Source organism: Aythya fuligula, chromosome 7, assembly GCF_009819795.1.
Source record: "Aythya fuligula isolate bAytFul2 chromosome 7, bAytFul2.pri, whole genome shotgun sequence".
Lineage (NCBI taxonomy): Eukaryota > Metazoa > Chordata > Aves > Anseriformes > Anatidae > Aythya > Aythya fuligula.
In genome coordinates, this window is record NC_045565.1 from 25645743 (window position 1) to 25664052 (window position 18310).

Sequence of the window (18310 nt, forward strand, 5' to 3'; positions counted from 1 at the left end):
ATCTTTCATCTTTTTCTTTGAAAGTTTTCTATTAGAAAAATGGGTAATTTCCACAGTTATGCCTTAGATTCTTTGACTAACTGTGCACTTTGAAATAGCACCTCTTAGAGCTTAAGTGCTCTGAGACCCTGTTCTCTAACATGGGTTGGTCTGTTGGTTATCATGTATCTCATAAATGTTTGCCAATAATGGGATTCATTTTAGAATTGATGCATTATAGGTAGATGCAAACTCCTTCCAAAGGAAGATGAGAACAGAAGTCTTGTGTTTCTGAAGCATCGTTCCTTTCAGGCACTGAGGTGCAATGCTGAATCCAAAGGAACTGTTGTTGAACCATAGATTTCTTGTATTATTTCCTCCATGAAATGCTCTGTGTAAAGTGAATATTCTTGGCTAAGGTGTTTAGTTGAAAACCCAGTTTTCACTGAGAAAGTTTTATCTCTACCCTTGGGATTCCTGTGGAGGTTGAGAGGATGGAGTTAAAAAGCATTTAAAAGAAAAAAGGAGAGAGAAAAAAAGGGAGAGAATGACAAGTCTAACTGACAAAATCAAACCCAAACGCGTTTGCCTGTATATAGTATTGCTCAGATAAATGTGGATAAATGTGAGGTCCTGATTGCATTTAAGATCTGCAGTGACAGTTCTGATGTCTTAGAAATACCTTCCTTCATGAATTTGCTTTGCAATTCAATTCGATGCAGTCATCTTTAGCTTTTCTCCTGTTCTGGTACCCTCATTGTTGTAGTCAATACCCTGAAGAATTAAAAGGTCTGTAGTCTTTCTTTCTGTGCAGAATCAGCATAAAATGTCACCCAGCAACAGTGACTGAAATGAGGATTCCCCCAGATTTCTCCTCATAGCAGAACTGAAGCATTTGAGATTTTATTTGTAGGTAGACCTTTTAGCTAGAGGATTTGAACAGTAGTTGTAAACAGCATAAAGCAGAGATAAATTCACGGTGCTCAGCTAAAGAGCTTTGAGTAAATGCTTTTGCAGGCTAATTTCCCAGTTGCCATACAGTCAAAATGGAAAAGCCAAATCACTGAAGCTATAAAAGCCAAAGATGTGCGACACCTCTCATACCTATTCATGCCTCTAGACTTGGCCCATCACAATGAGAAATGCTTAGAGGTATTTGGAGAGTCGGGAGCTCTGAAAGCTAAATCTAATTAAGTTTGTTTGTTTCTGTGCTGCTTCTTGGGGATGAAGTGAGGCAACTATTTATGAGCTGGCAGACAGCAATGCTGCGTTGCAGTTCAGGTTAATGAAGGAAGAAGTTAATTGTGACTGTAATATTGGAATCTCATAGGAATGCACCTACCTGGCTGGAAACTCGCTAGCTCCTTGGGAGTGACATCTCCTGCAGGAGATGAAGATCCTAAATGAGTGCAAGTCACTTTGACCTCCTTTTTATTTTTTCTTGCTTACTTGGAGAGTAATTGAGAGCAAACCCCATCGTGGCCTCGGGCATCTCCTAAGGGAATTCCTGAGCTCTTATTGGATTCTCAGTGCAGAATCATGATCTGAACTTGTTTTGGTTTTGCCTTTAGTTCTCAGTGCATTTGGTCCCAGAGGGATTTAGACAGCATTTTGTTTTCTACCTACTCATCAAATGTGAGATAAGAGCACTGCTTCATCAGCCTAGCACGCACCTGATGCTTGCTAACCCAGCCTGAACAGAGCTGCCATCCTTTGCCACATCTCCCATTACTCATTTGCTGTTTTTTTTCCTAAGGTTGTATCCTATGCTATTGGTGAGGGACCAAGCTCTGGAGTATCCTGAAGCCATTTGGCAAATGGAAGGTTTCTTTTTACCCTTTTTCCTTATTAAGGAGACACTGTGAAAAACATCACGTGCCATAAATCGGGACTTGCTGGCATGATTTAAAAAAATCTATTTATAACACAAATGCAGTGGGGCTGAGTTAGAGCCGCAGAGCAGGAGAGAGAGAACTAGTTCTTTCTGTTGTCTTTTATCCCTAATCTTTTCCTTCAGCCTGATGAAATACAGTTGCTTGGCTTTACGGCTGCCATTAACAGACACTAAATTACCTGAGCTGCAAATTGAGTTTTAATTGTCTCCTTGTGCGCCATTCTCTGGACCTGTTGAGCTGTGTAGGATGTTCTTGTTAGCACTCCAAAGCACATGCTACTCAGTCCAGATCCTATGTGGGCAGAACCTGCCTACTGCTGTATGGCAGAGGCTATAGCTCTGAAACACAGCATCTGTATCATCTGAGCTCAGATTTATCTGCTCTGGTTTTACCAGTGGATTGTACAAATGTGACTGATCTGGTTAACATTACAGTATATTCTGCCTGGTAAATATACTTCAGGAGCAGTCACCATCAGTCTCCAGAACTGACTATTCGAATAAGGACTAAAATTGGGAATGAAGAAGCATTATTTTCCTTCACCTACTGATGAAGCAAAGATGATTTCCTCAAGGTCACACACAACATCTGTGGCAGAGTCAAAGGATATATTATATGGTGCATTTTATCTACGAGGTTCAATCTTGTGAGCTCTTGTGCATGGGCTTCCCTCCGCTTGTCTCATTAGTTCAGCTTGAATTTGTCACTCATGAAACAAGAATTTCTGTAAATGTTTGCAGAACCAAGACCTGAAACTGTGTAAAAGAGATCATTTGAGTTACAGGTGTCATAATACTTTGTAGCTTTTTGACCTTGACTAAGTAAGAAATATAGCTTCCCTATACTAGTAGGCTTAACTTATTAATGTTTTAACCGTGGTTCAAAATGAATGGAAGATGCTGAGATGTAAAGGCAAAATATGAGTTTTAGTAGAATACTCTTAAAATATAGTTTTTGTTTTGTTTTGTTTTGTTTTTCAGTATGTCCCAAATCTGTTTTTCTTTTCCCTTTTAAATTATTATTACTATGTTTGACGGTTGTGCCTTCTTGTGAGCCTTTGTAGTCAAGGGGTCCTGTGGGAGAGAGTATTTTATCTTGCTGCAGCCTGGGACTTTGGGGCCTGGCATGTCAGATGTCTGCTGAGACCTGACCTACCTGTATGTTCCTATACTTCAAAAAAGAAGAAACTGTCTGTTTCTATGCAGATTTTAATTTTACCTCCTCTGACCTAACGTAGATCATAGAGATAAATGGAGTTCCTATAGCACCTGTTGTCAGGGATGCAACCATTTGTCAGCACAGATAGCACAGAATAGAGACACAAGCTTATGAGAGATCCTCAAGGGATGTTTCCCTCTTCCTTAAACAGGGACAATCTGATCAATGTACACTAAGGAAGGCTGTCCTTCAGTATTGCATGAAGATGAAAACTTGAGATCCTTGAGTTTTTTTTTTTGGCCATCTCTCTGGAAAAACATGCATTCAAAAATAAAAACAAAAACAAAACAACAACAATGAAAAAACAAAACAAAACAGTGAACTTCAACTACTGCTCGTGTTAGGTGTTTCTAAAAATAAACACATATGAGATCACAGAGTCAGAAAATGGTTTAATTTGGAAGGGACCACTGAAAATCATCTAGTCCAACTCCCCGGCCAAGCAGGGTCACCTAGAGCGTGTTGCACAGGTGCCGGACCCTGCACTTGCCTTTGTTGAACTTCATGAGGTTCCTCTCTACCCAATTTTCCATCCTGTCCAGGTCCATCTGACTGGCAGCACAGCCTCCTGGTGTATCAGTCACTCCTCCCAGTTTTGTGTCATCAGTAAACTTGCTGAGGGTACGCTCTGTTCCTTCACCCAGGTCATTGATTAATAACTTGAACAGGACTGGACCCAGATAATTAACAGAATACTTGCATGTGGCATTATTTAATAGTGTTGGAGGCGAGATGATTAGAAGAGAGATGTGTATTTTTTTATTTATAATATTCTTAAAGACACGACACTGAAAGCCATTGTTGCAGCACTTATGAAGACAGCATTCATATATTATGAAACTCCAGATTTAGAGTTTCCTTTATGCACCTGCATTTCGTGGCTTTATGCTTATCCATTACCATAACTTTTGCTTGCATTTTTTCATATGTTTCAAAACTCATTTGATACACATTTGGGTAGTGCTTAGTTAAGTATTAAAAGCAAATGGAACCCTAATACAGGCTTCAATTAATAAAGACTCAGAGTAAAATGAAAGCTAAGTTGGCTTTATGGAGAATGCCTTGTTAAATAAACATCATTTTAGTCTTCACAGATGTTGCAAGTCTAGTTGATGAAAGTAACTGTAGACATAAGATGTATAAGTAAAATAAGAAAAAATCGGACACACCTGCTATATCATTTACCTACCAAGGACTGGAACTGTGTTCCTGAATTGCCTGCTTAGCTTCTGTCTTGGAGGTTTGGCTATAAGGGATGGTTTGCATCATGGATAAAACTGGCCACTTAAAAGTAGACACAGATTTTAGGGAAATGCAGAACAAAGCTCAAACTCTTTGGACTTGGCTGACTTGCCATGCGTGCTTTACTAAGTTGTTTTATGTGCAAGAACCAAGTAGATAAACAGGGTTTGTTTGGCACAGTTTGCAGACAGTAACTGCAATATCTACAGCTTTAAACATACAATTTGCAGTCCGATCATTCTCAGACGATGAATGAAAAAAAATAAGATTGGTGGATGAGTGTGTTACTGCACTACATTGTCTGTTGGAATGGCTAGAGACTCGGATTGTGAAGGGAGAAACCAAGCTGATATGTCTTTTTTTTTTTTTTTTTTAATTTTGTTTTATTTTGCATTTTCCTCAGGATTTGCAATAATGTTTGGAGGAAAAAAAAAAATAAAGGTCAGTTATCAGGTAAGATTCAGCTTGGCAGGATGGATACTGGTGCAGATCTCTGACGAAGCTGCCCTGCCTTGCCTGGCTTTCTAGCAGTTGGATGATTTCTCCTGCTGCTCTCTGCCTTCTTCACCTCATATTGCTAGAGTCAGGCTCTTTAGGGGAGACTTAGGATGGTACAAGGCCATAAAGATGGGGTAAAACTGGAAAGATCATATCCACATTTAGATGTGGACTTCCCGGAGTTGGCTGACAGTATTTAATAGAGGCAGTTTTTTTCCCGATTTAGTCAGCAAGTGTTAAAGGAGAGATCAGAAGTTATAATATCCACTAAAATAAGGCTGCAGTTTTGTCACTTAGTATGACCGTCGCTTTATGAAGTGGAGCAGAGCAGGCTTGTAGGAGCTTTCCATAATGCCCTGCCTTGGTTATAGGGATAAAGTGGGACTGTCAGGATGCATCACCTCATAGGCGCTGCCTGTACCCAGCCCATCAGCAGGGCAGGCTGAGGTGCAGATCCTGACATAGGGCAAGTTTGTGAGATTTCCATCCTTTCTCCACCCTTGCTACACCTCTATGGAACAGGGCTATCTCCCTTACTACTGCAGATCCAATAATATATTAATTTATGAAGTATGAAAAATGAGGTAATTTTGAATTAATGAGGAGGGGAATAGTGCTTCACAGGCAGCGGGGTAATCAATCAATAATAATGAGTCAGCATGTCCTGTTATTAAAAAAAAAGAGCAAATATAAGAGAATGGGTGGAGAGCAGCCCTTGGCAAAGGGGCATGTGGGTCCTTGTGAGACTCAGTAATGTTGTAACCTTGGTCTTTAGTGATCAGAGCTGGTTCACCAGGAGACAGCTATTTTGCTGTGAGGAAGGCAAAAGAACAAACTACACCCCAGAACCCTAACCATCAAACCCATCAATCTGTGGTAAAGTGTCTTTTTATTTCATTATTTTCTGAAGAGAAGAATCAAGAAATTCTTCATTGGTCAATGGGTGAATTATAATTTTCAGTGAGCAGATTAGCAGAGTCTGCAGGGTCAGAATCATAGAATGTTCTGAGACAGAATAGATCTAAAAGGATCATTGAGTCCAACCCACGGCTCCGCACAGCAGCCAGTATACCAAACCCCATGTCTGAGAGCGTTGTCCAAATGCTTCTTGAACTCCATCAAGCTGGGAGCTTTGACCGCTTCCCTGGGGAGCCTGTTCCAGTGCCTCACAACCCTTTTGGTAAAGAACCTTTTCCTAATACCCCGCCTGACCCTCCCCTGTCCCAGCTCCGTGCCATTCCCTCGGGTCCTGTCGCTGTCCCCAGAAAGCAGAGCTCAGCGCCTGCCCCTCCACTCCCCTTGTGAGGGAGCTGCAGGCCGCCATGAGGCCTCCCCTCAGCCTGCTCTGCTTGGGGCTGAGCAAACCAAGGGACCTCAGCTGCTCTTCTTGCTTCTTCCCCTTTAGGCCTGTCACCATCTTTGTAGCCCTCTTTTTCTGACAAGAAGAAAAAAAAAAAAAGCTTATCTGACATGGAACCAAAGGACCTGGGTATGGTTGGAAAGGTGGAGTCAGCTTGGGCATATTTCTGACTTTCACTAGTTGATTCCTAAACCAAAGTGTCAGGGTTGTGTTGAAGCTGTGGAGTTACTTTTGCAAATCTAACAAGAAATGTGAAAGCCAGTGAGTGAGCTGGCAGCTGTGAATCCTGTTTCTCCATCCTGAACCTTCCCAGATGTTAGGATCTCTGGCAGCTGAGTTTACCAGGCAGAATTTGTAATCACAGTGAATAGCTTAGGGCTGAGTGCTGCTGTGCAGAGCACTGCAATGCCATCAAGTTTTGTAATTTTAACCATTAATTTTTGAGTACCTCAACCTCCTGTCCAGAAAATAGACCTTCTCCTACCTCCTCAGCTTTCTTCTTTAGTGTGGTGATGTTAGGAAGAGAAGTGTATTTAGAGCAGTGAGTGACATGGGTAATAGATGCTAGGTAAGTAAATTGAGATCATTAGCATCTGGATGTGAACATTGATAAAGCTGACTGTTGTCTGTGTTCTCTCTGCAATCTGACTAAAGAGCAGAAAAATAAAGTGTGTAAGCAGTGGAAAAGCAATGATGCATTTAAAATTGTATTCATGTTTAATGGCCTCAAGGGAGATACATAATACAGTTTTTATTTTTCTAAAGAGTCATGAAACACTCTACTGTCCTCAAATTAAATAGATTGTTGTATACAGGCTACAAAAGTTTACCCTCATGAGGAGCTATCCATGCACATCTCTTTGTTTTCTATAATGGGGCAACTACTGTGAGTAAACTTATTCCCACACGTAAAGTGTTCTCCCAGGTGAGACCTATAATCAGAGAAGTGTTTTTATATAAATGGTATTCTCAGTTCCAGCAGTTCTGGTGCACACAGCCTATCCTTACTGATAACATTATTTTATGTAACTATTTCTGCTTACATGGTAAGTTACCATAATGGTGAAAATTACTTTGTAGTTCTACGAAGAATAGCACAACCACGCATTTACTCAAATAACATATAATTATAACAGTGAATATCGCCTTTCCTTTTTCTCTGCACACAGTTTGGGATCAGAGCTGTTCTGTACCAGTATAAAAAGCTGGTGACCACAAAGCCCTGTGATGGATGTTACAAAAGTTAGGGCTTTCCTATGTAGAACGAAGAACAGTGAAAAGGTATCTTGTACAGCTATGCTGCGAAGAAAACCAGACTCAAGAACAAAGCATACATAGATCAGAAACTTTACATCTGTCCCCTGATTTACTGTCTGTTTTTCTCGTGGAAGCACTGGTTGTTGCCTTGAGTCATCAGCTAGGGTTTCATCTCCTTCTTGTCCAGGCCCAGTTGTGGAAGCCGTAGTCAAACTGGATCTACACAAAACCAGCTATAGGTGGTGAGGCTTATAACTGGCAGTTCACAGCGGGGTGTTATGCATGAAAATACTGCAACATGGAAATGCCTTGGGCAATCTGATTGGGGCTCTCTACGAACAGCAAGCAGTACCAGAGTAGGAACAGAAACGTAGGGTTATTGTGTCAGAGGACTTTGCTCTGATGAGCTGTGGGGACCCTGAGGACGTGCAGCTGTAACAAGAGTATAATGAGATGAACTAACTTTGGGTAAACTGCCTTGCTGTGACAATGAAAAGGTTTTATAACCAAGCACATGACTGTTGCCAATCAGTTACTCTTTGCCAGGTCAAACACATGCTTTTTGGATAGCTTCCATCCCCACTGGCACCTGAAATTTAACAAGCAAATGCTTGCTGTGCCTGGTAATTAAAAGTGAAAAGTACACGTGTCCAGTGCCAAAAAGACAAGAGAAAATGGAGAGACATGTTGTTCTGACCTGCTTAGCAGTAAAACAAAGATGAGATGTTCTGCTTTGTTGGGTCTAGTATGATGGCTTATCCTGCTCCTATGCATGCAAATAGGATCTAGCCTAGGATTGGTATTATGGGTAGGTTAGGACAGCAGCCTTAGAGAATCTGAGTTCTTTTCCCAGCTCTGATTTTGCCCAAGCCTTAGAGTCATGATATGTTTTCATTTCCACACCTGCCAAAGAGGATGGCAGAGTGGTTTTCCTTCAGGGGCTCTTGCTCTGTATCCAATTTAGCCTAGATTTGCTCCTGATCCTCAGGGCACACTGCAAGGTGCATCTGTGCTCCTGCACAGCTGCTGGAGGTGGTAATTAAATGAAGTTTTCTCTCCATAGGGGATGGGGTATGTGAGCTTGGTATTCTGTAGAAGTGTTTTGTTTTGGTATGGCAATTATAGGCAGGTATGGCTGCAATGCCAAGAGACTGTTTAATTTTGTACCAATCTGAATTAATTGTAATTGTAAACTGGATATAATTAGATATGAAAAACAACAGAGGTCAGAAAGATTAACCAGGGTTACTCACTGTAAACAAGCTGCTAAGCTGATGTGCATCTCCTTAGAGAAAGCAACGTGGTGCTGGTCCTTATTTGATGTGCTTTTGCTAATCTCTTTCCTCAGAGTTAATCATGTAAGTGCCGGGATGATATCACTCCTGTGGATCTTCAGATAGGAGGATGATAATTACTATTTTACCACAAAACTGCTCTCAGACTCTCAAAGTCTTTCTGGCATCTTCATCCTTTTTAATCTTTGAGAGAAGGAAATGAAAGAGTTGCTGAGATGCTGTCATTTGAAATGTTTACTCTTTCTTGACTGAGCCAACAGTATGTAGCATTAGCTAGAACTATATACTCTAATTTCATACGTGGTGTATGAGTGTCATACTAGCATCTCATGCACATACATTATTCACCCTCATAGGCCAGACTTACAGTCCTTTGAACTACTGGTCCCAAGTTCTATCCAGTCAATGCATGCATATGTTAAGTTGGCTGTAGTTATTCTTAGTTTTATTTCTGACAGTATCAGGGTTCTGCTGAGGGGCTGTTCAGTGTAACAGTGAACCTGGGGTTTGTGTGCTTCATCTGGTGTACTGCTTGAATAACAGCTTTCTGCTTGCATTGTTCCTCATTGACAAAAACGCTCTTGATACCTAGGCAGAATATTTTTGTGATGCAACTTAAGAAACTTGCTAACTCTCAGTTTTGAAAGTGGCTTGTCTAAATGAGTGTATAACAAAGGTACAGCAGAAAAATTACAGATTACATTTCAGAAGAGGATAGTCATAAAAAAAGCACCCAAGTGGCATCTTCTTTTGTGCTCCAGTATTGCAGAAAGATCTGTATTAGGGTAAAAAGAAATAGCGATTGCTTTTGTAGCTTTTTACCCTCTACTTTGTGATGATGCTTGTCTTTAACACACATTCTACAAATGGCAAAATGTCCTACAAAGAAAGTGTAGGCCATGCATGTAGTTGAACAGCAAGATATGCTTTCATCTTTCTATCTCAATGTTGGAAAGATGGGGAACCTGGAGATGGGGCCTCCATCTCTGTGTCAGATTTGTGCTGTCTTCTGAAATCAACTTACTGTAGTCCACAACTGTTGTCTCCAGCACAGTAGGAGGAGCCCAAGGAAAATAGTCTTCTTAGGAGTTAGATTCACCCAGAAACAGCTGTTGACATCTGGAAAGTTCAGCGATGAGCAATGAAATTCTACAGAGTAAAAAATCAGTCACAAGTCCTGATGGGAAGGAAGTTCTGGAGAGGGGTTAGCATGAGGTGCCTGAAAGGTCTTGAGAGGGCCATTTGGTTCTTTGGTCACGGTTCATATAATGCAGACCCAATGTAAAACTTTCAGGAAACTCTCTTTCATTGCTCAGTTTTCTATGTGTGTCTGACTCATTTTTCATTATCCAATAATAAATACAGTAGTGAAAGTCACCTTTAACACTTAAAGATTGCTTGGATTTTATGGGATTGTATTGAAGTGAGTGCCAAGGTGTAAAAGCCTTATGGTTGAGGTACTTTTATAACACATGCTTCATAAACCCTTATAAAGTGAGAGCAGTGCACTTCATCCTTTAAGATTACAGCGTTATGGTTCTGAGAGATGGTAATCTGGTGCTATATTCATTAATTAAATCTGTTATTAATGTTAAATTTCAGGCAATAAGAAGTGAAGTTACAAGAAGTTGAAACAGGTTAGGTCCAGGCAATTCATCTCTCATGAAAGCTCAGTGCATCTTTACTGCTTGACTGATGCCCATAGGTTGTCCTTAACTTTAAGGAAGTTTTTGAGCCACGTAAAGTGAGCAGGAATTCAAAATCTGAATCTAGACCACTGTATAGCACGAGGGATTGCAAAGACTCTAATCTTCTTAGACTCAAAGGCAATATGTGGATGCTGTTGCCCTTCTCATAGCTGTCTTGTCTGGCTTTTGAGAGAACAGGTGTCCCTCTCATCAGAGCTGTTGATGGCTAAGGAATGAGGTGGGTATGAGAGCTGAGGACCTTCTCATCCATGTGCATGCCATCCTCCAAACATTGTGCTAGAGCTTGAAGGAAGATTTCTTCTCTCCTTATTTGTGTAAATAGGGCTTCTCTCTAGAGCATTTTTTTTTTTTATCAATGACATCTTCGTCCACAATTGTGGAATGATTTTTAAAAAAAAAAAAAAAAAAAAAGCTAAATGCTGATTTTTATGGGCGATATATTTTCTAGTAAGTAGACAAGTATTTGTGACAGACACCAGTACATTTTTGTCTCAGAAGGATTTGGGCTGATTTGGTTAAGCAAAGGTTTTTTTTTAGTTGAACTGACAAGTGGTGGGGAAAGAAAAAAGGATGAGATTGTTTGCTGTGAGTTATGTCTGTCCTCTGTAGTGTTAGCACAGAAAGTTATCAGGTATGCTTTGTAGCTACGGTCTAAAATTGTTGAAGTTGGATATATACCTCTGTGAGCATAATGTAGCATGCAGGACAAGTAAATTGGAGTAATGAGGTAGGAGAAGAAGAATGGGAAAAGAATGAGCAACCAACAAGTTTTTAGTGAGAATTTTCAGACAGTCAACCTTTAATCTAAAATGCCTCAGTAGTAAAGTTAGTTTTCCCATAAGAAATTTCCAAACTGTTCACATTGAACACGTGTGATGAATTGATGTTTTGAAGAAAGAAAATGATTTTTATATCTCTAAGCCTTTAAATATAATTTTTTTTTTTTTTTTTTTTTTTTTTTTTTTTCAGTTTTAACAAAAGGAAATGGCTTAATAAGTCCAAACAAAAGAAAAGTTCTCCATTTGAACTGGCATTTTAGCTTAAAGCGTTGGAACTTTCTGGCTTTTTAAACACAAAACCAATATGGAACTTCTGGGAGTAGATTTAACTCTGGAGGTCCCATGGGATCATACAATCATTTAAATGTTTTAAATCAAAATGGGAAATCAGAAGAAAAAAAAGTGTAAGCTGAGCACTTTCAATAGAGAAATCACAATGAAGGTGTGAAGAGGAAACCTGGAGTTTCTGCTTTTGCAGTGGTGTTTGTGGCAGAACTACTTTCTCAGTTGCAGAAGAGAACAATGCAGTGATCCAAAGCAAATTGCTAACATACCGCTAAGGACCTGGGATCCTTTTGTAGCTGTGGAGGGTTGGGTGGCTTGTAGGTGGACTGTTTTATCTTTTTTGTAAGGCTGTTTTGTTTATTTCGTTTTCGAATAGCACATTCTATAGGGAAATGAAAATGTGACTAGAAACTCTGAAAAGGCCCACATATTAAAAGCACATTAAAAAGAGAAGAGGAAAATCAGAAGGCAGTACATAATGGTTTAATGCTATCTACTTATTTCTGGGAACAAAAGTCATTTATTTCGAACCTGTCTTCTTTATTCACTTACTGGGAGGCTTCCTGCTGATGTAGCTCAGTGATACTATTGCTGCAGATATTGTACCTATAAAACTTCTCCATGCTGATTTAAAGAGATGCACACTGGTAATTTAAAATCAAAATTTATGTTGGTTTGCAAAAATAAAAGGATTTAATGAGAAGTAATATTAATAAAAATGCCTTTTATGTGGCATGTTGTTTAAGTTTTTGTTCAGAGGTAGTTTATTAAATGCTTCAGCTGTATACAAAATGGATCTCTGTTGTGTTGGGACAACACAGAACCAGGGAGGAAGAGTGGTGATGAAGCTTTTGAATCTGATGCTTTATATACAGGTAACGTGATAAAGGGTTTGGGGGTGGCTGTTCCTGTGTGCTGAAGGAGGAGGATAGAGGTGATGTGCCAAGCAGGCCTTTAGAGTGAAGGCAGAGAGCAGTGAAAGGAGTTGGGAGAAGAACTGAGTGCCGAGCTGTAGGGCAGTCTTCAGCGTGGTGATGGTAGATCCAGGCAGATACGAACTCAGGCTACTAATAGCTCCAAGCCAGTAGTCTGTGCTCATCGTATCATTGTGCCTGTGAGACGTATGCTAGCTCCTTACTGGTGTGGTTCAGTATTCCAGGTCAAAGTCATCTTGTGCCTAGCTAGTCTGTGGCAGAGGAAGAGGAAGGTGGCACCATATTAATTCAACCACACGGATATACCCTAGGTGAAACCAGTGCTGAGGAAGGTATTAACTCAGTGTCACAGCTGGGATTTTAATCAGGATAGCAGGAACTCATATTCTTAGTTACAAATCCTGCCTTAGTTTTATTATCTCAGCCCTTTTAGTGGTCATTCCCATTGAATGGATTTGTGATGTGATGTCACTTTCCTTCATCTCTGCTTTGGCATTCATTCACAGCTCCTTTAAGGGTCCTACATGCTCTCTAGCAAGTACCAGTGGCTCTTCGCTACTTCTCTATTTCTGCACCAAATATGCTGTGGCAGGTATAGGTATGACACCTCCCTTCCTTGTTCTTTCAGCCTGCAACCTGTGCTTATTTCGTGGAATAAATCCCCTTGGAGGATTCAGAGCTGGATGTTTTTCCTGATCATGTGTTGAAAATTTCATTGTAGTTTATGTTCTTGCAAGGTAAACTCTCTGAAGAATATCCCTTTTATGAACTTCCTTCACTAGTTTCTGGTATTCCTTTGAACTGGAGTCCATTCAGAACAACTCTGTACGTGTCATCATTGTCCCCAAAGCTCCTGCTTTAAACAGAGATACACCACAGGCAGCTCTCTTCCTCTGTGTTCATGTCCTAAGGAGCTACCTGACGTTCAGTCTGATTTTTGTTTTGTTTTGTCTAATTCTTGTCATTCATTCCTTACTGAATTTTGGAGGCCAGACTAAAGGCTCTAGAGGAATTCCTGTGTAGTATAAACCATCTCATCTCAAATATGTTTTCAAGGACTTCCCCTTCAAAGTAATCAGTCCTGCCTCCCCATCTCCTGTCTGCTTAAACTAGAGAAGACAGCAACTGAAAATAATACTTTATATACGTATAGGATTACTAATATATTAAAATACTTTTTGTGTGTGCATATATTCTACAGTGTTGCAAGGTGAAATGTAATTTCCTTTCTAATAAAGGCTGCCATTTAATTTAATATTATAGAAAATGATTAGATCTTAAAAAACTATAAATTACATTTGACAACTCTCTGGTGCTCCTTTGCTGTTCCTTATGGCAATTATAAATGGCAATGCAGGGTGCTGGCAGCAGCGCTCGTTCTGACTGGAGTTTGTTTATTGGCTCTTAACGAAAAGCGATTAATCTAAATCTCTTCTGGGGTGGATCCTTCGCCCTGGTCCCATAATGAGAAGTGACAGTTTCAGGCCTTTGACAAATGTCCTGTTATTTCCCCTTCCAAAAGTTGTCCCATCCCCCCCTAGCTTTCAGCAGAAAAAAGACGAGCAATAATAAAGTAAAGCCCGCTCTTCCTGCTTGCCAATACTTTCTCCAAACACAACAGAAGTTGGGACCTATCCTAGCTGCATGACCAGTGGCTTTTTTTTTTTCTTTTTTCTTTTTTTTTTTTTTCCACTTTGAGCCTCCTGTTCTTCCTTTCTTTGTATTGGATCAGCCTTGCCTGGAAAAAAGAATGCTAACAGAGATGTTGGGTGTGGGATTTTTCTCCATTTGAAAACATTGGAGGAGTCTTTTTCAGGGTTGACATCAGCACCAGGTGAGGAGTGGTGGGTGACTGATGTGGTTGCACTTACAACAAGATCTGGCTGTGGTTAATCTATTCTATCTTCCCCTTTAATCTTTCAATAAGGTTGGCTGTTAATTTTCCTGTCTTAGTGGTTCTATTATTTAATCTTGCAACCACTGTTATGCTTCCGGGAGAACTATTTGCCTGGCTTTGTGAACCATCTGGTGGAAACATCACCTTTTCTATCTCCTCTGAGCCATTTTTTGAACTGTCCACATACATGTTGCAGATCCTGTGTGGATGCTTTGTGTCTGTACTCTGTCAGCTCTGCAGAGTTCTGCCCTTGGTTAAGGAGCACGGGGACAGCTAACTGTGACCTTTTAACATACAGCATTAATAATTTCGTAACCTTTTCTGACAATAGGTGGAAAATCTTATTCGAAACTATCCCCTCCTTAAATGTAAGATCTCTCCGGAACAGCTTCTATACTTGGCAGTCTTGCATCCTTCTTCCATTCTACAGATGCAAACAATTTTTCCTAATGTTACCGTTCTGTCTGGCATGGGCAACGTGGTTCAGATGAACATGGGTGTACTTGGGGGGACAACATGCTGTTGAAATCTAAGTCACCAGTGACAGAAAAATATCTTAAAATATTGGAGAGATCTTTCTTCTCTGGAGCAAAATAAAATAATATTTTGCTTAGTGTAGGTAGAAGAAAAGTATCAAACTTCCTTCCAGGTGGCTGCCTTGAGGACCTGTTCTTAAGACTTATTCCCATGCAGTTGGTCTCCTGGGGGGATGGTTCCCATTGCTGATGCTGTGCAGCAGAGCACAGTGCAGTGCACTTTTCAGGCCTTGTAGTGGTGTTTATTTTATTTTATTTATTTATTTATTTATTGTGGGAACAGGTCGGGGTTGCACTGTGAGTGAGGTAAACGAGCTGGTAAGGAGTCTGAGAGGCGTTGAAGGAGCTATGAGCTCAGGCTGGATTCATAGAGGTGGCTTCACCTTAGGAACAACATTCAGCTCTAATTTTAAAGGCCTTTTTAATTCCTTAATGGAAAGGATCAGAAACAATTTGCATTATATTCACTTTCCCTTGTTAATGCAGTACTTAAGATTAAAAATGTGCCTTTTTTCTTTTTTTGCTTGATCGGGGTCTAATATACCAAGAGTTTTACCATTCCTTTTAACTGATTTTCTGTAATTAAATAGCTGCTGTCAAAATTAATATTTCTCCCTATCATAATCTGGAGGTTGGAGCTCTGCGAAGCTGGATAAGAAAAGTTTACTTGGACATGCAAATGGGACAAAACTGCCTTGAATTGCAGTTAGCTGCTCATTTCACAGCTAAAAAAGGCAGCTTCTGGATGTGTTCTGCTGTTGAAAGGCAGTTTCTATATTTGTTTCAGCTAGTGTATCAATAACCTGCTGTGTTTAGCACAGCTCTAATTTATTTCCCACTGTTTGCCTTTATTTTATGGTGTTGGCATTTGCTTTAATGTGATGTCGTTTTCTCCAGATGTTAATAAGATGGTGTTAATGTTTCCACAACATTTTTCTTGATAACATTTACACAGAGCATGGCACCTGATAAAGTGGAACCAACCCATTCTAAAATATTGCTAATAATTTTCTAATTAAAATCAGAGGCACAAAAGCATTTTCCTCCCTGTACAAATTGAGGTCAAACACTTTCCTTTGCATGGGGAAAATTATATGTTGGTTGAGTGAATGACTATCTCCTACTGTATAGATTGGGAGCATAATGTATGAGATCATGTATCAGTGTTTGCACATACACACGTGGACTAATTTCAGGTGCCAGGAGCTGACCCAGGTAGGCATTCTGTTACCAGTGACCTGATGCTCTCATTCATAGCTCTGCAATCTGCCAGATAAGGAGCTTGAAATCTCCGGAGTGCCCTGTCATGTGCTTTTGGAGAGAGGTTTCCACATTTGTGGAGGGAGGTGATAGACTGGAAAACACCAGGAAAAGCCTGATGCGGCACTCTGAAGTTGCTCTGTCCAACCAAAATTGTCTTGAATGTCAACATAACATTTTTCTTTATTATTGGGCTTTCTGAATTTATTTGGACAAAAATGAAATCGAAGTACAGAATCACCAAATGAATCAGTAAACAGAACAAAAACCAAATGCTAAAACTACAAACTATTTGGGAAATCTTATGCGTCATTAATACTGTTGAACAATGTTCTGAATATGTCCAGCAGGAACCAGTGTTCTATGATCTCACTTTTAAATGAAGTTCAATTTTACTTTTCCATTAACACTGTATTTTCTCTATTTTCCTATTTAGATCATGCTTCTTAGTGATCCAGAGATTGAGAGCAGCATTCTCATCAGCTCTGATGAAGGGGCTACGTACCAGAAGTACCGTCTGAACTTCTATATCCAGAGTCTGCTCTTCCACCCCAAGCAGGAGGAGTGGATCCTGGCCTACAGTCTGGATCAAAAGGTGAGCAATTGGTTCTATATCTATGGTTCTTGAGCCAGGTGTTTAAAGGGATAGCGTCTAGAACCACATGCTCTTAGAGATGGTGAAGAAATTATGGCATGCTTTGCTACTCTCACCTTGCAATTTTAAGTGTGTTCAAAACCCATCTGGTGACAGAGCAAGCTGACTGGAGGGAGTGGACTTGTCAGCTGTGGACAGTGATTGTGATGGGTATGGAAATGTCAGTAGTGGTAACGGTCCAAAAAAAGAAAAGAACCTGACATTTGACATGACGTGGAGCTGCTCTGAAAAATCTGATTTGTAGGTCTTAGTGACAGCTGAGCTGTCTCTGAGCACTGAGCACTCTGAGACTGAGTCAGTTCATAACAGCTGGCTGTTGTGCATGAAGGGATGCTCGTTCTGCTTGCCAACTGAAGTTGGTTAATCTGGAAATCAGTGATCAGCAACAGATGAAGGATTCTGCTGTGCCACTCCTTAAGTCACTTTGCAGTGCTTTTGTTAGTGAGCCAACTCTTAAGTCTGCTGCTTTGTCCTTAACAAGTCTGCTCTTATGTAGCACTCCTGTCTTGAAAGACACTGAGCAATGCAGGTACAGCATGACTTGTAAATCAGGCTATAGAGTGTACACTCCACCTCTGGAACAGTGGCCCCCACTTCAGCACAAAGCTAAGACATAGACTGGATTATCAAGTTACAAATTCTAGAAGGCTTGTCAAGCTTTTCTCGTTCCTCTCTTCCGTTTCTGTCATCTGTAGACAGTACAAAGTAAAAAATGTGCTGAAGAGACACTTTAAGTTTTTTGCATTAATCTGTCAAGTGTGTGTGTGTTCTGGTTGGACTTTCAATTCCTACAGTTATTTGGGAGGTTTTTTAAAATAGGCAGTCTCACATCCCTGCAGTAGGACAATACTCCAAAAATTTAATGCCTCTGGTATTTTACAGCATTTCCTATGAAGGGCTACTACAAATCTTTACGCAAGTAGTTATTGAGAGTACAATTGAATAATCTACTACTGCTGTACTTCCCAATGTAACCTTTCCATCCCCTTGTAAATAGAATGCTATGGTAGGCACCAGGTGGTTTGCTGCAGTGCTACGGATGATGCTTGAGTGACATTTGCAAGCACAAAGCTATTGTAAATAAACTCCTTTCATAGTATCAAATACTTACTGCAAGAAGGAGTTAGTCAAATGTCAAATAGTTTTGTGCACTCAGATGTTCATTGTAACAGGGATTTTGAAGGAAGCTAGAAAGACCAATCTATTTGTTTGATGTCATGGAATTGTTTGATGCCACTTTTAAACAGGAGATTAAAAAAAATAAAAATGATACTTGTGTTTGTACAAAGACAGCCCTGAAAGAAACAGACATCTGGCGAGGTACACATGGAGGTGAGAAGCCAGATATGACATGCTGAGCTTGTGTTTGCAAAGAGGTCCAGCTGTAGTGAATGTGAAGTATCCGCTCATGAGTTGAAGAGCTATTGTTCTATTTCCAGTGCTTTGTGGCCTTTTTATGGCATGTTAGCCAGTGGAAAGAGAAATCAAATACAAAGCATGCACATCCACT

General features: G+C 40.2%; 1 protein-coding gene across 1 annotated transcript in view; it reads left to right on the forward strand.

Annotated features, from left to right (window-relative positions):
• Positions 1–18310, forward strand: part of SORCS3 (sortilin related VPS10 domain containing receptor 3) — a 275315-nt gene that overhangs the window by 125868 nt on the left and 131137 nt on the right. The window contains exon 4 of the mRNA XM_032191225.1: positions 16582–16740. Coding sequence (XP_032047116.1) covers positions 16582–16740 — 159 coding nt within the window. The remainder of the gene's footprint in view (positions 1–16581; positions 16741–18310) is intronic.